At 42.5% G+C, this 23,528-nt stretch overlaps 1 protein-coding gene across 1 annotated transcript in view; it reads left to right on the forward strand.

Moving 5' to 3' along the window:
* The window catches only part of nxph4 (neurexophilin 4), a gene marked incomplete at its 3' end in the record, with an annotated part of 31,479 nt that extends 11,135 nt beyond the window's left edge, over positions 1–20,344 (forward strand). Inside the window, exon 2 of the mRNA XM_080846329.1 lies at positions 19,523–20,344. Within this exon, the coding sequence (XP_080702455.1) occupies positions 19,523–20,344 (822 nt within the window). The remainder of the gene's footprint in view (positions 1–19,522) is intronic.
* Between the last annotated feature and the right edge of the window lie 3,184 nt (positions 20,345–23,528).

Here is a 23,528-nt window from a genome sequence, read left to right on the forward strand (position 1 = left end):
CACAAAGATGACGCAGAGAGCATGATCATTTGTAATGTGTGTGATGCAGTGATACAGGCTAGTCAGTGGGCTGTCTGTGATGTGTGAACATGGACAGGGGTTTTCTGTGGGTCCAACACTCATTGTTCAAAGGTTACTGATACACTACAACTGACCAGAAGAAGCACATTAATGAGTATCACCATACACTCCACACATGGTTTAAAAAGAGCACTGATTGAATGAGGATTGCTAGATCAAATCTAATTTCATTTGTTTAACCTAGTAGAAAAGGATAATTTGAAGGCTATTCTGTTAAAGGTTTTAGGATTCATTTGAATGAGAATTACTTGCACTGCCTTTAAGTTTATTTTTTGTTTAAAACATTCAAAAATGTACGACAAATAGCAGCAGAATGTAACGAAATAACTGCAGTAACGTAATGTCAAAAACACATACGTATGCACTGTGTTTCCCAGAAAGCTGCTTAAGTTAGCATGCTAACCAGCTAGGTACACTCTGTCCTCTCTCATAACACCACTTTGTACCTCAAGAGGCGCTAGTGAGTCACTGTGGCAAAATCAACAAAGCAAAGGAAGGGTGTCATCACATCACTGGTATAAGCCCACTCTGTCAGGAATGGTTTTTGCTATCTCTAAAATCCCATCTCAGTGGCTAAAATAATGACAGTTAGCTCAAAAGCTTAGAGAGCTAAAATTATGACCTACAGGATTCTGTTTGCCTCGACTAAGTTAGAAATGTCAATTGATGTTGATGAGACACTAATGGTTGCCTAAATATCTTTCAGTCATATCAATGTTTACATGCTACATGTAGCCTTCAACCTTCACCACCTTTGCCACATTTTTTGGTTACTTCTGCAAAGGAGAGGAGGTAGGGATGTACAAATGAAGTAATACATTGCTCCTCAATTTCCTTAGGGTGGGTAGTATGAAATAATTTATCTTGCTAGCCGACAGCTAGTCAGGCTTACATATAGCCCCTTTAAATCTGCTTTGTGCCATTATTCTTTTTTGGTATATTCTCTAGGATTAGTGTGATGATGAGGAAAGGGACCATACAAATAAAATAAAGGCAACATAAGAGTGATCAAAATCTATTATATTATCTTTGATACCAAAAGCTATTTTTAATTTTCTGTATGACTGACACATTATTAAGATGTAATTGCAGAATCCTAGCAATTAAGGCCATAGTTCACAGCATGCATAGTGCACCTTTAATGAGAGCCACTGAAAAAGAGGAAGGATCACAGGCTTCACACATCACATGCCCATGTCTTTGATTGACTTCTCAAATGTTGTCATTTTTGTCTCTAATGATTGTGAATGCGATCAAAAGCCCTAATTAGACTAGCACAGCAGAGATATTATGCAGCTGAACAACCCCCCCCCCCCCCTCCCTCCCCCAGCCCCAAAACAAAATAATAATCCCATCCACCCACGCATCTTTAAATGAACCAGGATGACAGACGCACTGGCTCTAAAGTGACATGGCTGTATGTACGGTGACTCGCTCATGCCAGGGGCAGCCTTGGAGTGGCTGCATGGAAATCTCCCCCAGTGCCAGGGGGGAGCACTGAAAGTGCTACACTAATTAGCCAAAGGTCCGCAGGGTCTTGGGGAGTAGAGGGGAGAGTGAAAAAGAGAGAGAGAAGGAGAGAAAGAAAGAGAGCGAGGCCGCAAACAAATGAGTAAACAAAGTGGTTGCGGGGTATAATGGAATAAGCAGAGAACATTGACGGGATTAAAGTGGCTGAGGGTTAAATCTTCCCCTGAGAGAGAAGGGATAATGAGCGCTGATGATTTTAAAAGCTCCCCGTCTTTTCACGCCGGGACTGCCACACAGGCAAATTATGCAAGGCAGGAGAAATCAGCTTTCACTCAGAGGAACCAGTGAGATAACCAGGGAGAGAGCGGTGAGGCAGCCGTCCCAGCCCCTCCAAATAGCGCACACGTCAGCCACAGTGGAGCAAGGTGACAAGGGAGCTGTCACTTCCACACACACACACACACACACACACACACACACACACACACACACACACACACTCTCCCGAGCTGTGAATTCAGCTGTGCTTCATCAGACGCTCGCTGAAGAGGGTTGGAGATGCTGGTGATGAGTTTGGGAAGGAGCATGTCACAGCGGCTGAGGAGTGGAGGGACTTCCTCTGGGCACTGTAGCATAATACAAATAAAGATGTAAGAAAACTGAACAGATTAGAGCTTGACTTACTAGCACACTGTGCTTACTGTGACCACACCTGCCTGGCTTTGTCTTCTGAGTCCTGGGCAGACCCTGATAGCTGCCAGGGCAGATATATAAAATATATTTCTCTTTAGAAAAGGGGTTATGAAAAATGTAAAGACAACACTCAATTTCAGGGCAGGTGCAGAGGGCTGTGGAGGACGAAAGATGGAGGGATGGAGAAAGAGAAAGGAGTGACAAAAAATAATAATCTGAGATGAAATTAAAAACATCCCAGGAATGAAATAAAGATGAGTGGTATGTGGAGCTCCACCGTCTGAATATAAAAGACAGAAGTATGAAATATATATTTAGAGAGGGAGCCAGAGACGAACAGAATGCTAAGCTAGGTCTACCTGCAACACAGAGGCTTCTTTCTGCTTGTTCATTATTGTGGCATATTGTGCAGGATCAAGCCTTGAGATGTCATGAAAGAAAAAATTAAACCTCAACCTTTTCCTCTGATTCTCCTAGGCTAGGGCAGGAGGGATGAGAAAAGATTGTCACCCATATTTTAATAAAACAGAATGTTATTTTTCTCTCCTGTAATGCATTTGTTATTGCAGCTCTGGCTGTGAGAGGTATCGATTATGAGATCTATTCTCCATTGCTTCTGTGGTAGAGAGAGGAATAGAGGGAGGGAAAGAGAGAGAGGGGGGAGATCTGGGAAGAAAAGAGCAGGTGATGGATGTCAGCATGGCAAACCAAAGGGTTGGTTTCGGTCCTTCATGAAAAATGAAAGGTTGACAGAATGCGCAGCGCACAATGCAATCAACAGCACTTAATCATTTACTTCACTGAATATCCTCAAGAATGCCTCATAACCCCTCTCATAGAACATGTCCCCCTGTAACTACTCTGCGTCTTCATGCCATGGAGGTTCTCTGAACCTGTTTTCTCAACCTGAGCTATCCCTAGTCAAAATCTCACAAATGAATAAGATTTAAATATTTGGCTTGCTTCACCAGTTTTCCATTTTGTTCCTTCTCTTTCAAAAGAAACTCTGGGCCTCTGTAATGGCTTCTTACAGTTGGAGTTGGAAAAAAAAAATACCACACATATCTTGATCTGTTTTTGAGGACCCAGTTTCAATAGAAAGGGCCTATTTTGGGCCGTGGCATGTAACTAAAAAGAGGGAGAGTAATGATGGGACCTCACACTCGGTCCTGAAGGTCACTGGTCTCCAGGGATGCATCGCAGGGTATGTGCTTCAGTTGGGCCGGGAAGCTGAGCTGCCAGAATGAATGTCTTGTTTGTCTTTGACTTTGCCCCAGAAATCATCACTCCCCTCTCTCCCCCACCCCCCAACACCCCCTGGCAGACGAGTTGGAGGCCCAGGGGATGAAAAGTGAGCTTTTCGAATTTCTCCACCAGAACACCTCCTCACACCCTTATCTCCTCACCGCCACAGTCTCATGCTGCTTCCCACCTCTTCTGTCTCCAAACGTTTCACTTTAGTGTACGATAAGACAGGCTGTACACATATGCTTAGTGTGCTGATGTGTGCCAGGATCTCTCATGTGGGTGAGTGACGGGAAGTATAGTGAGAGGCAGAGAGAGAGAGAGATGTTACTGTAAGAACGAAAGAGAAATAGTGAGAGACAGAAAGTAAGAGTGAAGTAGATGGCTGCCTCCCGTCATTAACTTGTGATCTAATTAAGAGGCGTGTCACTGCAGGACCGTGAGGAATGTGTCAGGGCGAGGAGAGACGCTGTCCTGCGCCACTGACCTGCCCCCGCCTCACTGTCTCACAGCTTGTTAGCAATGACAGATATGCCTCATCCCACTTCCCCTCCCCTCTCCTCCCCTTCCCCCGCCTCTCCGCCATCCATCTGGCCCACAAGCAGAGCTGGCATCCGCCCAAATCATGTGCCCACATTTGCTTATATATCTGTGTGTACATGCGCAGCAGGTAAAGGTGGGTTTCTGTTGGTTTGTTTGAGGAGGTAGCAGTGTGTGCATGTATGTGTGTGAGTGTGGGGAGGGGGGGAAGAGTGTGTGTGTTTTATTGGTTTTACAGGTATGAATGAGTTATTCAAGATGTTATGTTGTTCACTGTCAGATTAAGGAGGGCTTATTGTAAGCTTTAAAGGAAAACATGCACTGGTACAGAGCACAAGTTGTCAGCTTTATGTAGTTTTTTCCTCTCCTTGTACTTTTTATATTTATGTATTGTGATGATTTTCAACCAGAACACGCATTTGTGGAGACCAAAAATCTGTACAAATTTGGTTTACATTCAAAGGACTTTCATTCAAATCAGCTATGATGTCCTTCTGAACCCCCAGACATTCAAAATGTAGTTCTTTTAAACATGGACCATGGGAGTATTTGATGCATGATATACTGGTCTGGAAGCTTTTAGCAGAGCCTTGTTGGTTGGTCAGCCTGAATAAATTAGCTACGGTTGTCCTTTGGAAGGTCGATGCATAAACATCATATTTCATTAGCTTAGCTTACATCTCCTTGAGACAAAAAAGGAAAGAAAGAAAAAAGAGTGATGGCAGTAAACGTCATCCAAGCCGTATCATGACAATAAGAAAAATGATTGAGGACATCGATACCCATCTGCTGTCTCTTTGTTTATCTTGCCTGGACGTATTATTTTGAGGAGAGTGAAATATGGTGGACACTAATGCCTTTTGGCTTTGCGGTTTATTATGCTGGATATTTACTGAGGCCATTATGGGTGACCATGTTGCCCACGGCAACAGAAGTAGTGTCACATTCTGTGATTGAACTAAAAAAGAGGATTTTACCGGTTAAATGTCTTCGTTTTTACACATCTCATAAGGTTGTATCCATCTAACATCAAAGCAAGGAGTGAAAAGGGCATACTGTGTGTGTGTGTGTGTGTGTGTGTGTGTGTGTGTGCGTGTGTGTGCATCTGTGTGCGTGTGTGTGTGTGTGTGCATGTGTATTGATGCCTCTGTGTCTACATGTCTTCAAATGGATATTTGTTTGTGTGTGTGTGTGTGTGTGTGTGTATGTGTGTGTGTGTGTGTGTGTGTGTGTGTGTGTGTGTGTGTGTGTGTGTGTGTGTGTCTGGTGTGTTTGCGGTTGCTGGTGTTTATCGAGCTGCCAGCTGCTGCAGCCACACGTCAGGTCCCTGCCCTGCAGGTAAGATGACCTGAGTTGAGACAGAGCAACTGCTCCATCTGGCAGACACACACACACAAACACAGAGAGGGAGATAGAGAGATAGAGAGAGAGAGAGAGAGAGAGAGAGAGAGAGAGAGAGAGAGAGAGAGAGAGAGAGAGAGAGAGAGAGAGAGAGGCAGAGAGAGGCAGAGAGAGGCGCAGTCTCATACCAGCACATCCATGAACTTCGTTTAATCACATAAACAGGCACAGGTCTACTGGTTCCTTGTACAATTACAGAGACGGTAAGGTGATCCATGGAGTGTTGGCAGAGGAAGAGAGAGAGATGGAATGAAAGGAAACAATTATCCGAGCAGTGATGTTCTGAGCCCCTCATCTGGCCTCATATCTGCTGTGATACTGCGCTCCGAGTGGGGAAGACTGATAGAAGCTGCTAAGCCTTGGGGGCCCTCCACTCTGTTCTGGCTGGCCCATCCTGCACCATTTCTCATGTCTACACTCGTGCTCTCCGTGGGAGTCTTCCTTGCTCTCCACCCAGCTCCTTCACAGTCCTCTCGTCATCTTCTCTCTCCTCCGTCTTCTCCTCAAGAAGTTTGAACATGACTACATGCTTACTCTCACTCTCACCTCCCAGAAGACATTCTCTTGCACCACCTTCTCATCCATCAGATCAGATGTCAGCACACACCTCTCTTTTAATTCCCCTTACCTCACCTTCTCAGCTCCATTCTCTCTCTCTTTCTTTCTCTTTCCATTTCTTTCTCTCTCTCCATTCTTCCACTCTCTCCATTCGTATATAGCTCTCTCTCAATTCCTCCTCTCTCTCTCTGTTCCTCCTCTATGTCTCTCTCCATTCTCTTATCTTTCTCTCTCCATTCCTCCTCTCTCTCCATTCCTCCACTCTCTCTTTCCACTCCTTCATCTCTGTCCCTGTTCCTCCCCCCATCTCTCTCTCCATTCCTCTTCTTTTTCTCTCTTCCTTTCATTCCTCTTCTCCTTCTCTCTCTCTCCATTACCCTTGCTTGCCTTGGTAATCCCTCGCTGCTCTGTCCTTCTCTCTTCTGCTTTCTCCAGTCTTATCTCCTCTCGCCTAGCATGCATACACACTGTCTCCCTTTACTCTATCTACCTACTGTAAGTGTCTACCTGTTGCAGATCTGTTGTCTTTCTATTGTATCCCCCCCACCCCTCTCTCTCGCTGCTCTCTTTCTCTCTGTTGCATCCTTCCTGTGTTGACCTGCACTGCATTGATTACTGTTGCTCCTGTGTGCAGTGCAGTATGTAGCCATGCTCCAGGAGACAGGGGAAAGGCATGGTCAGCACTCTGCTTTTGTTAGCAGATGGTGGATGTTCCAGAGCCCTGTAAGGGGTCTCTGTGCTCTGTCCTTGAACAGGGGTGATTTATCCAGATCAGCAAGGTATGGCTGCTAAAAGTAGCCCACTTCAATAAAGAAACTACAGTAGAATCAAGCCCAGAGTAAATTCTGTAGAAGTTTTGAGGCAGGGCCCAGGGTCACTTTGGTTGCACCCAATGTGATTAATGTGGTTTAAATGCATATTGATTCCATGTCAAATAAAGCAAATGTATTTTCCGTGTTACGAGCTTTAAAGTCCTCACAGATTCTCAGTGCACCATTCCAGGTGCTTTTCCAAGCACAGTGTGTGAGCGTTTTTTTTTGTATTGTCTGAGTGTGAGACAAAGATGGCTCCTAACAGAGAGGCATGCCACGAATACAACGGCTATCAAGACTTTATGGAGCCTTCCAGGAACCTGGAGCTGTCAGCTTTCGGAAATTGTGGTATGGAGGTATGGCTAAGGACCAGGAGAAATAGCGTGAGTCTGAAACGCGTGGCCAGGTACAGGTCCAGGTCCAGGACCTGACTTTGGGTCTGACTTTCAACTGAAACAGTGGTGTTTCAGACAGACTGTCGCACTTACAAAGCTGACTCACAGACTCACAGGGGTGGAATTGCTAATATGCCTTAAGACACTGCAAAACCATCTTGCCATTAATGTGTTGCAAGTTGCAATGTCATCATGGTAGATGTTCCTTTGGTGTATTGTGTATTGTGTGTTGTGTTATATGTAGTTACCTTTCTGATAAGAAATAATAAGCATTATTTAGTTGCACCATTATTTTACTTTTCTGAACAAACATTCTATAAACACTGGTTTAAATTAGATTTAAATACAAGGTATGACTTGAAATGTTATAATTCATTCAAATGGCAACAATGTAATCCCTTTGGAAAAAGTCTGTTGTGGAGGAAGAGTGTGAAGTACTTACAGGCTGTGATATTTTAGTGTTTTTTCAGGCTGATTGGATAACCCACTAAAAGCCATAACCCTTCAGCGCATGTTTTTGGGAAACTAATTGATAAAGTGATTGGTTCCACTCTGCCTCTCTGTCTTTTCAGTTTTCACTAATCACCCACTTATAGCCCAGTCCTCCCTGATGCATCCGCCTAAAATATATCTAAAAGGAGAGATGGAGAGAGAGAGAGAGAGATAGAGAGAGAGTGCGTGTGTTTAAGAAAGAGAGTGAGCCGGAAAGCACAGTTGCAGGTGAACAACACACTTTGACATATGTGCACAGCATCCAGCGCCATTGCATCCCACTGCCCCAATTATCTCCATCAGTGAAAAAGAAGGAGATACGAGGGTGTGGGCAAAGCAAGGAGCTCTCCTCTACCACCTCCCTATCCTGAGCCTTGGGTTTCCATTGTCTAAATGACGGCCTGATCACTTACATCCTGGCCGATCATCCTGACAATCTCACTCTCCTTTTCTTTCTCGACATCCCCCCCCCCTCCATTCCCCCTCCTCCTACTTGTTTTCATTACACGGGTAGGTCGCCACCCCCCCACCCCCGCACCCTTGCAGCTTTATGTTTATTTGTACTTTTTTATTTATTTCTGATATTGCCGCTTGTTTATTTCTCTTTTCTCTCTTTCCAAGCACTCTCAGGTTTTGCGCTGGATAAGTTGCAAGGAGCGTGTGCATCAATCACTGTCACTTAGTGTCATTCCTCCTGCTCTGGACAGGCTGGGCACCGCTTTCTTCTCTTTCCACTATAACTGCCATGAATTTTAAACCTCATCCCAATACATAAATCTCTTGTTGGTGTGGGGGGATGGGGGGGGGGGGGGGGGGGGATGCGGTGTACTGAATGTGGTGGGGGGCAGGGTTGTTGCATCTGCAATCTGAGTCAAATATATGTTTACACGTTTACAAATGAGAAATTCGCCGACACTACGTCAGTTCTTATTCTGCTGCTCTGGCAGGGTGCCCTGCCCAGCCTCCTGTGCGCAGAGTTCTGCAACACTTATTTAGATGAATGATTAAAGTTAAGGCAGAGCCAGGAGTCTCGACACTCTTATTTAAAGAAGAATGGGAAAGCTGTCATCTTTTGATGCATTGCCTACCGTCCTGCATGCAAAAGAGATGCTTTTCCTCTCCCCTCCCCCCTCACGATACACATACTCATAGTGACACACACACACACGCACACTTACTTCGATGCAGCCTACACACTGCCTACCCCGCACACACACTTCCCTGAGTGATTGATCAGGACAGACTGGCATCAGGGAGGAAAATGCCGTCCACCTGGTAGAGCGCGCCTGTCTGAGAGACACCGGACCGGGTGGAGCATGCGTGATGTATGGACCCCCAAGTTCCCTTAAAAAGTGAAGTTTTTCAGCCCCCGAAGTGAATTCTCATTATACCCCTCTGTTTCCTGCAAGGACGTGTCACAAATACAGAATCGCGGAGGCCTGCGAATCGCCCAGAAAATGGGCAACATTTGGTGGCTGATCTCATAAGTAGGCTGCATGCCGAGCAATGAGGCAGCGCTCTGAGATACCTGCGTCCGCCGCGGATGTTGAGAATGACTGTGACTAAATGAAACCCCGAGTTCATTTATTACCGCGATGACAGTCGTTTGGCCCGAGCGTCAGCCCATTTCATCTGACTTCAGGAAGCTAATAACCAGGTAAAGCAGAGAAGCTTTGATGTAGTCCTGAGAGCAGTCGTTTTCACAAGGAACCATCCCACTGCAGAGTATTCCACTCAAGTCTTTTACCATATTGGGTTACATTAAGACCTATCCCCGTAGAGACATTAGCCATGAAACAGGAAGTTTCAGCGAACAGTGTGGAGGATCCAGAATGGCCTTGAATTGCATTACATCTCCTTACAAGGTTCATTTCACATTTGACTGAAGCAGTTGTAGTGTACTGTGAGAGTCCATGGTAAGTATGTCATATCTAAATTAATTATGGGTGGGTTTCTCAAAGGCTTCATAACACTACTTAATTTATTTATTCTTAAGTTATACCTTAATGTTTCGAGGATTTTTCCAGAATGTCCCAGAAAGTTAACCTACTGTAAGAGACATTTTCGTGAGGATGGTCTGGACTAGTCTAAAGTAGAGCCTAACAATGTTGTGTTAGTGTCTGGACGTATACACTGACTGTGATAAAAGACCATGCATTGTGTTGCATTACATTTTGTGCTACATTAAATAGCAAGAAAAAACATTGATATAAATGAATTAGCCGTTCATTTGTAATCCCTACAATCCCATACAAATCTATGAGTAATATCTAGCCTAAAGCCATCCTGATTTGGATTTATTTTATTTTATTTTGACTTGCATAGTATTTCTCGTTGAGGTCCTTTCTAAGATTGATTACCTGCGCTACAATCTGAGCCATGCCCATCATACTAATCTCACACACGCTCAACACATGGATTTAGCCTATTAAGGAATAAGTAAGAGATGGGTTGGGAAGCGTACATAGAACAGTAAACCACTTTAGTTAAGGTATACCTTTCAAGTCTTTGTAAACTAAGTCGCTGAGTAACATAACAGGAAACCCTCCCCAGATGAAATGTGAGTACCTCAGTGATAATTTGATACATAATTCTTCTAGTTTTTTTTACCATAGTGAATGGGCTTACCATATCCAAATTCTTCCTCACACACTAATCAATCTGAGTGAAACATTGCCTAGACGGCCCACCTGACCTATACGTGGCCCACCTGACCTATACGTGGACTCATAATTTCATAAAATCTGTGTTAGCGAGTTATGCTCGGTTTTGAAATCAGGTCAAACCCTCACAGTTACAGGTTAGATGTTCTGTACAAGCAAGGCTGTGCATGAAAACTAGTGCTAGTGGAAAAGTATGCTCAGTGCTCAACATTTGAATTATAAATCTATGTATTTTTATTACATTTATTATTTATTCTGTATATTTTTTATTCTGTGCAGCCAGTGCTTATACAACCACTCCTCTTGGCTACATCAGGAGATGATTGTGAGGTGTTTATACTTATTTAATGATGAGCATTGCTTTTATTGATTACTTCTCCTCTCCTCTGGAAGAATACTCACCTCTAGATAAAAGCTGTTGAACTTATTCCAAGAGTTCTTGAAACCCCACACATATAGCAAGGCCATCACGTGGCTGAATTACCCCTGAAAATAAAGTATCACAACAAAAAAAAGACCTGCGCCATGATACAATACATATGTCACGATACTATACATCATGATACGATATCACAAAAGTATCACAATAATATTACAGAATATAATTGAATGTGTCATTTAAAATATATTTTAATAAAGCTTTAAAAAGATCCAATTCAAAACATTATTAATATGACATATTAATAATAATATAAGGTTGGAATTGGCTGGATCAATGGTAATTTAGTGATTTGGTTTCCGCCTTCTCTTTGCTCAAGATTGGTGTGCCTAAAGAACCAATTTAGGAACATTAGTTTATGTTGTGGTTTAACTGCCAATTGTGTTGACCTTAATGCTGATCCTTTATTTCATGTGTATTTCAGGCCATTTCTGAAACCCTGTTTCTTGTTTTTTTTCAATTTTATTTATTTTTTGTATTTCTTATTTTATAACATTATATTTATTATTATTAATTTAGTTTATTACTTTTTAGTATTACCAGGGTTGTTATTGGTGGTGTATTGTGCTGTCTTTGTTTTCTTGTGTTTTGTATCTCCTCACTCCGGAGGTGCTAGACAAATCCACACTGGCAGTATTTTCAGGGGCCAGTTGAGTCTCTTCCCCTTCACTACATGCTTCATCCGACTAGAGTTTCTTGATGTCTCTTGTAACAACTTTTCATATTCATCATTCCCCAGCCTTCATTACTTCATCAGTTATTAGTCATCCTTCATTACTTGTTCAAAAAATTTAGCATGAAACTCATTTCTCTGTATATTTTTTGCTAATAAGAAAATAATATTGGTTTTGCATCAGTTCACAATGGTATTTCAAACACCATCAATATAAATCTGCCACATAGATATGTACCCATAGATAAGTAGCTACCTGCCCCATATAAATGTATGTTTCACCCCTGTAAATATAAAGTACTGAGCCAGGCTATACCCTTCAGTTTAACATCCTGGCTGAGGCTGAGCCCAGTCTCGTTCACAGCTCCACTCACTCTTAAAATAGAGGACCTTGGCCCGTTGGGTGAAAGTCACGGCATGCTGTTCTGTTTTCACCACACCGCCATGGCATGCTCAGGTGTGTCCACTCTGACCCTACCAGGGTGTGGGAGATGGGGTAGGGGCGGGGGTGGTGAATAAAGGGTTTGGGTCCCTGTTAGTCTGGAGCATGCTGGGCGGCGGTGATTGAGTGATCCGTCCATGGGGCCGGACAGGTAGGAGCTGGAGCAGGCAGGTGAAACACCAGGAAATTGGCTCCAGACTGCAGGATCTTACCTACTGCATCTCTGAATGCTGACAAGCTGCCAAAACCAGCCTGTGGAGATAATGGACTTATGGCCCTTGTGCTCGTATGTGTGTGTGTGTGTGTGTGTGTGTGTGTGTGTGTGTGTGTGTGTGTGTGTGTGTGTGTGTGTGTGTGTGTGTGTGTCTGCACGTGCATATGTATGTGTTGGTTCAAGTCAGCTGTTAGGTCTACGTTCCTTGTGGCTTTAGATCGAACCTTTCCGAGATGATCTATGTGTTAATTATGTAGTGCATGGGAGTTGAGTGTAACATTTCTTTGTACAGAATAGTATCGCTTTTAATGAACAACAAGCCCATGTTTTGACTGGTCTCAACACAAATCACAGAAGTGTCTTTTCCCCACCTATGTCTCACTGCCCCTGAAAGCTACAAGGCTTTGCATGCAACAACCACTCAATTAGAGAGGCTATAAGAGACAGGATACACTTCCAACGGTTCTCTCAAATACGCCCATGGTGCTGAATGGGGCCCTCGAGAATCATTATGTGTTTTGTCGATGTTTGTCTCCACAGTTCAGTGTTACGACAAGGGGCTGCTGCAAACAACTCAAATAATGAGGCGTTTTTCGTTTTCAGCAGGAAATAATGAGAAACGTGCTTGGCATTTCTCATTCATCATATATCTTCATTTACCAGTTACGCTTTCATCTCTCTTTAGCGTGTGGTATTTCATCACAAACACCACGAGGCGCTACCCAACTAAAAGTTCGTTTTGTCCTGTTGTTTTCTACCCAGTCACTGAAGCTTATTTCCCCAGCACAGGCAGTGCACTGTCTTGTGCGGTTTCCTGCCTCCATAACAAAGCCCAGTCTTCCTCTCAGTCTTTTCACTCACACTGTTTTAGCCCCCTTCTTTCCTTTCATCCGCATGTCTTTCTCTCTCATTCTCTGCATCCCCCTTCACTGTGTTATCAGTCTCAGCTCCATTTCTCTGCTCCCTGATACTCCCTGTCTCAGTAGCTTTCATTTTCATGATAATCCAGCGACACCAGTGGACTGCGAAATCACTTTTACTGTCTCTTTTTTTCTTTTACTCTCTCTCTCGCTCACTGACTTCCTTTCTTCACTTTTTCCCTCCCTCTTCCTCCAACTGGTTTATCTCTTTTCCTTTGGGCTTTTTTTTGCTCTGTGTAATTAAATGTCATTTTCATCCATGCCGTTTTTAGAATAAAAAAAAACTGTATTATGTGATCATTGTCAGAAGAAGGAACAGATTTGTCACCCAGTGTTTTCTTATGCTGTTGAATATGTCTGGATGACCTCGAAAACAAATGAATCTTCCACTGTAACCAAATGTAATAACACTATCCAGGCTAATTCATGTGTGACTTATGCATATTAATATATTGGGTCTTTTTCATGCCTCTCAGGTGAAAAGACTATGGCAGCATCTTCATACTACCTATGCACGGATTGCTATTTAAACAATTTAAACGATTGCTATTTTGCAATTTGTTGTTGGAACATTTATCTTTCCTATTTCAAAGTGTCAGGATTAGTTTCACCAAGACGTTTAATGGCCTTTGATTCAGGAGAGCTCGATGACAGAAGCAGGGCCTTCTTTTTTATGCCTCCCTCGAGACTTATACTCTGGAGATTAGTCTCAAAATTAGGAAGCTAGAAAGACACAGAACACATGTCCGAAAGCCCGAAGTTGAAATTGATAGTTGAAAGTTGAAGTTAAAAAATAAAATGCCACACACTGTGCTTCAGTATTTGCTCAGTGGGCGGTGGACTGGGCGTCCAAGAGCTCCCGGTGATAGAGGATCAATGGCTCTGACACAGAGACAGAAAATAAATTGATTGTCACAAATAAAACTCCAATTAGCTAGAGAAACAGCCCGACTTGCACGCACAGACGGCAGGCTCTCATCATCTCATTACTCCTCAGGGTAAGGGCATCCGTGTCAGGCGTGGGCCGACGGGAAGGCCGGGCGGTCTGGATGCGCTCGAGTGAGATAAGTAAAGCGACTAAATATGACAGCAGGAAGAAGTACCGCGACTGTAGATGGAGAGGATCAAGTCGTGGAGAAGCCAATCGATCCCGGGCTTCATAATGATGAAAATACATCTTAATTGTGACTATCTTTGGGCGAATCTGACGTCGCTGTTGGCCAGTGTCTGACCTGTGGATTGATAGTGGATTGTCAAGGACCTCCGCCCAGCTCACACCACGCACCGTGCCCCACTCGCCCCTGAGTGTCTGACTGAGAGCACTCAGCACCCAGCTCCACTCACTCTCTCATAAGAGGCACCTTATGATGCTTTTTGCTCACAGACAGCCAAATGACTTTAAAGATTATTAATGTTTCACATCCTTAGCATAGGGCTGACATTGTTGCTCTATTCTCCTTTCATCTCCTCTCCTCAGTAATGTCATTTTCCTTAGCTTCTCCATTTCCAGTGGGCTGTAATCAAATATTCTTTAGATTAAATTCCCAGAGTGAGAAAAAAAATTACATATGTATACATGATCTGACCAGTAACATCATTCTATCTCCGGTTTCAGCTCCAGCAGTTAATATACTGCCTTGACTGAGAAAGAAAAATGACAGCTTTGGAGTCGAAATTGCTAGAGTGGTATGAAATTCAGAGAAAGACATATTTTATTCAGTGCATGTTTGTGCAGGGCTGCATTTTTACCGGTAATATGGCTTTGGCTGTTAACGATGATGTTTTTCAGTGGACATGTCACAGAAATACTTACTGCATGGCAAAAATGCAGTGCATTTACAAATGGCACCATTTATGAGAGAAAAAAAAGAGATGCATCATTCATTTCACCTAGTTATTGTACACATATTCTGTCAAATGATTAATTGTGTGGTAGAGCTTATTATGCTAAGAGAACTGTGCTTGTCATAGGTTAATTTTTTTAGGTTTCTATGTTTTTTCTCTCTACTATACAGAGCATTACACTTGTTGGTATGTTAAGCAATAATCTTGTTTGCCTATAAAACAATAATCTTGTTGGCATTACCCACTGGTGTAAACACATAGCATATGTTTTGTGGATTTATCTATCTCTATATAGACTAGAGGATGATAAAAGATTTTTGCTGTCCTTTGACATTTGAAATATGTGTTGCTAACTGAGAGAATAGTCCTTGATATGCGGCTAGCCCAGGTGGTGTTTATTGGTCACGTGGGGCTCTTTAGACAAGCTAATCTGAATATTCATCATTGATCAGCCATTTATGGGTCACTGTATCAAACAATGCTTGTTGTTGGTAAACAGCATTGTGCATCTTAAAACATGACAGCACATATACACATGGAGGTAGACATGAAATATCTTTGTTTTTTCTCACCGCTTATGCCCTTTGGGGCCCCTGTTTAAGGAAGAGGGGTTGCCTAACTACCACAGCAAATGGCATGTGTTTAATATGTCTAGTTTACTATGTAAAACACATTCAGCTACACACTGCTGTGTTCTAGATTTATTAACGTGTAACAGTATCATATGGTCTCTCTATCTCTCTTTCTCTCTCTGTGTATCACCTTTGGCATAACCTCTAACAGAAATGTGCTTGTGTGGTGGCATAGAAGGTCCATTTGCCTGGTGCTCCCTAAAAAAACTGACAGACCACGACCAGACCTGACATAGGCTTCAGGTTATTTCTGATTCTATTGTTCCTTTTTTAAGGTATTGACTGAGCCTACATGCACATAGACACAAATGATCTCAGATCAGTATGCCACAATTAGAGGAGATACACCGTGGCAAAACTTAATTAGGAATGAGAGCCTAAAAGAAGCTGCACCTCTCAAATGAGAGCCATTTGGGAAAGGAGAGTAAATTAAGTAAATTGTCCTTGAATCATGACAATTTTAAGTTGATTGAAAAGTTTATTAGGAACAGCAATTTCTTTAATTTCTTTACATACAATAAAGGCATTTCTTTAAATAACACACCTATAGTCCAACACCTACCTCTCCAAATAAAGCGAACGTTATATTCATGTGCCTGTTAACTAAAGCTGACATGGGCATGGGTTGATGTTATTAAGATGTGCACTTGGAGCTGGAATATTACTGACAAACTCGCATCGGAAATGTGCACCCTCAGACAAAAAGGCAATACTGCAAGGGAAATCTGCTTTGGTGATTTCTGCCATTTGCTCCTCCCGTATCTCACAGAGTGAAATACCAGCCAGATAGATACTATGCAGACTATACTGGCCCATGTTCTTATTTTTCAGTCTTGTTTGAAGATAACTAAATCCACATCTGACTGGAAATGAAGGGGACATAATCTATAGCTTGTATAACTAAAACAGCCAGCAGCTTGCACATGGATTGGTCTTTTACTCACATCGAACATTTTGGAAATAATGTATGAAATAAACACATTTTTCTTTTTCATTTAACCTAATCTGATGCCTACCATTGTTTGATGCACAATCAACCAGAAAGAAATGTGACACCTTAAATATAAATATTACAGATTATATTTATATATATATTTTTTCTGCCTTTTTTCAGTACTTAATTAAGTAACCTGACATTAGTATAAACCCAGTCTTGCCTGTCATGCTTCTTAGCTAGTGTTGCGCTTTCCACTCTATCCTGTTGTTACCACTCTTGTGTCTCTGCTCATTCCAACACACAGGGGTTAAAACAGACTGACAGGTGTGGCCTTAACCCACGCCACCTGCTATGACCGGGCACCTTTACATAAAGGACCGCTCCACTCAGGCATCCGATTGTCCTGTTGGGTAGGGTTGAATGGGAGAGCTGGTGATGTGGAGCTGGTGTAGGGAGGCTCATCTGTGCTGACTAGGCAGTGGATCTGAAGGACCAAGACTACATCGGGCCCATAATGAGAATGTTGCTCTTCTCATGGGAGGTAATGAGGAGGGGGGGGGGGGGGGGGGGATAGATAAATAAAAATGTGACGGAGTGTCAGCAGTGCTTATTTACGGTGGCCATAACCTTCAACCCAAGGTGAAGGGCTGGAGAGGCAGCGGTCACACACTCTGCTGTGCGTGCCCAGAGAATACACCAGAGATATGAAATTGTTAAGTCTCGTCATTTCGGGAGTGTTCAACACACAGTCTGTCTGCCTGACGCAATAAAATGTGTCTCTTTCAAGATCCCATACGTAATCTCAGGAGGTTATGAATTGCAATTTTGTAGCGCAGAGGAAATCAATATGTGCCTCGGTGCTATGAGAAATTGATCGAAAACATTTGCTGGCATTTTGGATTGATCAGTGCGTATCTCTGCCCCTCTTCGGCACTATGCTTCAGAAAGCGCTTCAGAAAAAGAAAGGCACTTGCAGGCGCCTTTTGAGTTGTAGACGAGCCTTAATGGAGTGTGTCGTGCCGGTGGGGGGTGCGGGTTTGCGGGTCAGAGAGGCCAGCACTGGCGAGGTGACCCGCTGGTGCTGATCCGATCCTTGCTGGGTGCCCGTGACAGATGGCTGCATCAGTAGACGCTTCAGGGCAGTGCTGTGCTGACTTGGCAGAGCATCAATGCGAAGGCAGAGGAGATGATGATGAGATGTGGCCGCGCTCTTTGCACGTCTCCTAATTGTAATGGTTGTCTGCAGTAACAGGTCTGGGTCCACGCAGTCGTTGTCTCTCTCCCGACCCTGTGCTTAATTTTTTTATGCAGAGTATCCACTGCACGGAGCCTCGTCAGGTTCTTTCACCTGTTTAAAATCCTCATCAAGTCATTAGCCAGTCAACAGCCATTCATCACCAGCTCGTTTTTTAATCCATACAGCCAGCGATCGATACACTTCCAGCAATTTCACCCCAATCAATTCACCTTAAAATCAGCCTCCGAGCCATGTAACGGAATGACCAGTGAAATAGGTACATTAATTGAATGACTGAATACATTAAGACCAGCATTGATTAATGCTCTTACAAATGGCAACATGAATTTGTTATTGGTTACAGTGATTGATGGTGCACATATGGGCGGCACTCTCTGTCACACACACACATACACACACACACACCCACACACAGAGACACACACAGACACACACACACACACACACACACACACACACACACACACACACACATGCACATACATACACACAGAGACATGTGAGCAACCAACCATACAGCTGTTTCTAAATTAGACAAGGAAGACGCAGATCATGCATAACTATACACACTCCTGCAGCTGGAGGAGATAATTGTTGAGATAATTTTATCCCTTGTTTTTTACTAAAATGCTTTTTTTTTAATGCCCTCTATTTTGCGCTGTACCAAAGGGAATGTTTCGGCGGCTTCTGTAACCCTGACGAAAAGCTGCAGTTGGCAGCATCACCTTTTCATGACAGCTTCACAATTGTATATGTGGAGGAGAGACAAGCTTGAAGTCTGAAGTGTCAATATGTGTGTGTCTGTGTGTGTCTCTGTGTGTGTGTGATAGAGAGAGAGAGAGAGAGAGAGAGAGCATGCTACTGTATGTGACTGAATGTCAGACAGAGCAACATAAAATATGTCAATGTGTGTGTGTGTGTGTGTGTGTGTGTGTGTGTGTGTGTGTGTGTGTGAGTGTGTGTTTGGTGCCTGTGAAGTGAGATGAAACAAAGCAGGGAACATTTCTAGTCAGTCAGCTCTGTGAATAAGTACCCAGACTGTGGATTAAAGGACTGAAGAGGGGGGAAAATGACATGAGAACAAACCACAGTGGCGTGTACAGTGTACAGACATCTATTACCCCACATCCCAATCCACTTTGCTGTGTAAAAACAACAGTGACGGCTGAATTAAATGCATTATAAAAATAGAATTGTTACAAAGTGCCTGAGATCAAAGTGTGTGCCTTCAGACAACCTGCATACAGAATGCAAAAGCTATTGTCACCAGCTGCTGCCATTGCAGCTGATGTCAAGACTCGTCTCAGTGGAGCTTCCATGTTGTGTGTCTTAATAGCTCCTCAGCTCATTGCACTCTGATTGGTATTTACTTAATTAAGTGTCAGCGTTCTTATTGTGACTCCGTGATGATGACTCTGATAAATAAATCAATGTGGACATTAAAAGTAATCCTGCCATTCATCAACAGCGACTGTAGCAATACAGTAGAAGCTATAGAGTGTATTTTTTAAGTTGCTGATAGCTTAGCCTCTGCAAATGGAACCTGATACATTTTAACTCTATTGCCAGGATTTAACTTTTGATTTTGTAAATTATAAATCTGTTGACAGATAAAGTGCTTTTAGTAGGCATATTGTAATCAGCTAGTAGCTCTAAGAGGTACCGGAGAAGCATTAGGTTAGTGTTTCACTAAAGCTCATAAATGGCAACACATAATAATGGCCCTTGTATAATGAAAAGAAAGCTTCAGATAATTATTTTCTATTAAAAAGCTATTCTGTTGATTGACCTTGTCCGTGTCTGTTTCCTCAGGTACATGGACTGGAGAAACAAGTGGCCAAATCGCTGGATTACATGGATCTGGTACCGGCCAGTTCTGTGATGAAGCCGCTACCATTTGGGGTGGGTGGAGCAGGAGTAGGACCCCCTGGGGGCGTCAAGCCACCTTACCATCCCACCAGAACCTTCTCCAGCATGGACCACATGCCGGTAAAGCCCAAACCACCAAGCTACAGCCACAACCCGTACGAATGGGCCAAGAACCAGTCCTTGCTCATGGACCAGACAGGTTACCGCCCCAAACGCAAGCCCTCCCTTAAGACAGCTTTGAAAGCCAAGAAGATATTCGGCTGGGGGGATTTCTACATCAACATCAAGACCATGAAATTCAGCGTGCTGCTTACCGGAAAGATAGTTGACCATGTCAATGGGACGTTCACTGTCTACTTTCGCCACAACTCGTCCAGTTTAGCCAATGTGTCTGTCAGCATCGTCCCCCCATCGAAAGTGGTAGAATTTGAAGTGCTCCAACAACATCCACCCCTCCACACCGAGTTCCAGGTCTACCAGCCCCACCAGCCCCACCAGTCCACCATAGACCCCAAGGAGATTAAGACCTTCAACTGCCGAAATGAGTATGAGAGGTACGACAGGTCCAAGAAGCCCAAGCAGTGTCTTTATGACCCATCGCAGACCTGTTATACGGAGCACACCCAATTTTACTCTTCCTGGCAGTGTGCCAAGCCCTTCAAAGTCATCTGTATTTTCATCTCCTTCTTCAGCAATGATTACAAGCTTGTGCAGAAGGTTTGTCCGGACTACAACTTCCAGAGTGACCATCCCTATTTTGGATGAGAAGGGATGCATTGGGCTTGGCTGTTATGTCTTTTATTCAGGAAGGTTTTTTTTGTGTTAAATAATGTGGATTTGAAGGAAATGTGTCTACTCCAAGGTCTGACATATTGAGGAGTTTTCAAATATCTAATGCATTTTTGATGTTCATTTGTTTTGAAGGTTCTTTGTAAATACAGTATTCAAAACTTTAGCTCTGATCCAAGGATAGTTCTTTTCTCCCTCTCCTCTACTTGCTCCTGTCTATTTATGGTCAGGTTTTATTTAGTAAAGAATTGAAAGGGGGAGAGAGAGTGAACTTTGTTACTGTTTCTTCAGTGTGACTAAACACCAAAAAAAAAAATCAACTTGTCAACAAGTCATTGTGGCATTTGATTGTATGTTCTACATTCATTTAAGCCCCTTGCTTTGAAACTTGGAAATCAGAGCGGAGTCTCACCATTAAAAGACAATAGCTCCCCAGATCAGAAGACTATATATTACTTTTATCAGAATGTATGTGAAATGTTTAAGATAGAATATGCACAAAATATATGGCAACCCACATTCAAATCTGTTTGGTTTCATTCTATTCTTTGTAATCGCTGTTGGTGAAAATGTCATAATGGGCAAGGCCATTTTCAGATGTTACATTTCTCAGACCTAAAAGAAAATTGCACTGTATCAAATCTAATTGCTCCTTTTTTGGTATAAGAGGGCCAAAAAGTGTTTGAGTGAAAAGCTATATAGTCTATCCACTAGGCCAGTGCATTACCAAAACAAATCTATACTGTTGTTAAATGTTTATCACACCAAACCAGGATACACCTGATATTTCACATGGGTTATTTTATGGTTACAGAGAAAGAACATATACCAGTCTGTAAAAGGGTATTTTTATAGTATATAAAGTGCTACCTGAAACACACATCAACATTTGTTATTTAATTTATTCTGTTTTTGGTGCATATGTATAAAAAAAAAAAAAAAAAAAAAAAAAAGGTTATGGTTTGCTTGGTGATATGAACTGTGTGAGACTTCCGATAAATCTTGAGGATATCACCAGAAGATGAATTTCTGCAGTGTTGCTTGATATGACATGTAAACAACGTAAAGTTACGTATGTAAATACTCAACAACAAATAAATCTCTAAAACCACCCTGAATTATTTTTCAATTAATTTCCAAAATCTTTTGGCAGTAATAATGAACTTTAAAATACTGTCATTGCACAACATACAATAGATTTTCAGACATTATTCCAAATATGGAAATGCATGTGTAAAGTTAGTCAGACTTTGGACTATTTGCATACACTTTGGCCTCTCTTGTACCTCAGCTGCTGATCATCATAGAATCAACCAATCACAGACAGTTGATCTGGTGTGTGGTTCATTTCCAAATTAAATTTCTCAAATTCAATGAATATGTTTTGGTCCAGTACGCCAATTGCACTGTGATGAGTTGATGTACAACATGCCAAGGAACTCTGAGTGAAGTGGCGTCTTTTCTGATGCTCTGAAAACCTGTTCATCCAGTTAGGTATGAACATCCCTGTCACCGCCATCATGGACATCCAGAGAGAATATAATGAAAGGCCACAACTGAGACTGAGGTTAAGATTAAGGCAAGGGGATCACTGCCCACTGCTAGTTTACCTCAAGTATGAACTGGGACAGTATCCAAAACAGATTTCACATTTATTTGTACACACACTTTCCAGATCTTTCCCTTCGCATTGTGTCCCACGTGATTATCCCTCTTGGCTACATTTGTAGAGTAAATGTATGTGTTTGTGTGTGTATACAAACATATATGTGTGTCTGTAAGCATGTATTTCATGAACACTGAGTACTGAGTGACAGCTTTACCCAAAATCAGAAAAAGTTGGGATGGTATGGAACATGCAAATCAAAAAAGAAAGCAAATTTACCTTCACTTGTATTTCCTTGCAGACAGTAAGAACACAAGATATTTTTTCTGTATTGTCTGGTCGACATTTGATTTGTAAATATACTGTACATCCATTCCTGCCATTCAGGCCTGCAACACAATCCCAAAGTGATGTGATTATACAGTAAACTAGTAATGACAACAGGTCATTGTAATCATGATTTGGTACAAAAGCAACATCCAGGAAAGGCCTAGTCTTTTAGGAGCAAAGATGGACCGAGGATCCCCAGATTGCCAACAAATGTGTGAGCAAATTATTGAAAAGTTTAAAACAAATGTTTCTCAAAGAAAGATGGGAAGGGAATTTGGATATTTCTCCCTCTACGGTACATAACATAATTAAAAGATTCAAGGAATTTCAGTGCGCAAAGGGCAATGGCGCAAGCCTAAGCTGAATAACCTTGATCTCCGATCCCTCAGACAGCACTGAATCAAGAACCATCATCCATCTATAAGCGATATAACCACATGGGCTCAGGATTACTTTGGCAAACCTTTGTTAAGCACTACAATACGTAGCTAACTCCACAAATGGCACTTAAAAGTTTACTGTGACAAAAGAAAGCCTTATGTTAACCATGTCCAGAAGCACTGTCAACTTCTTTAGACTCGGAGACATCTGGGATGGACCATCACACAGTGGAAACACGTATTGTGGTCAGACAAATCAGTATTTCAGTTATTTTTTTGGAAGAAATGGACGCTGTGTGCTCCAGACCAAAGAAGAAGGACCATCCAGATTGTTACCATCAACAAGACCATAAGCCAGGGTCTGTCATGGTATGGGATGTATAAGTGCCCTTGGCAAAGGTAACTTTCACTTCTGTGATGGCACCATTAATGGCGAAAAGTACATAGAGATTTAGGAGCAACATATGCTGCCTTCAAGACGACATCCTTTCCAGGGAAGCCCATGCATATTTCAACTAGACAATGCAAAACCACATTCTGCACACATTTCAAAGGCATGGCTGAGGTAGAAGGGTTCCTGGTAGACTGGACTGCCTGCAGTCCTGACTCATCCCAAATAGAATGTGTGTGGCATTTTGAAATGCAAAACGCGACAACGAAGACCTCATGTTGCACACGTTAAGACTTGTTTGCAGTAAGAATGGGACAAAGTCACACCTTAAACGCTTTCTAACAGTCCCTAAACGTAACGTCTTTTAAGTGTTGTGAAAGGGAATGACAACATTATATAGTCATAAATGCTATACGGTCCCAATTTTTTTTTTTAAATATGTTGCAAGAATCA

Source organism: Sprattus sprattus, assembly GCF_963457725.1.
Source record: "Sprattus sprattus genome assembly, chromosome: 10".
In the NCBI taxonomy this organism is placed as follows: domain Eukaryota; kingdom Metazoa; phylum Chordata; class Actinopteri; order Clupeiformes; family Clupeidae; genus Sprattus; species Sprattus sprattus.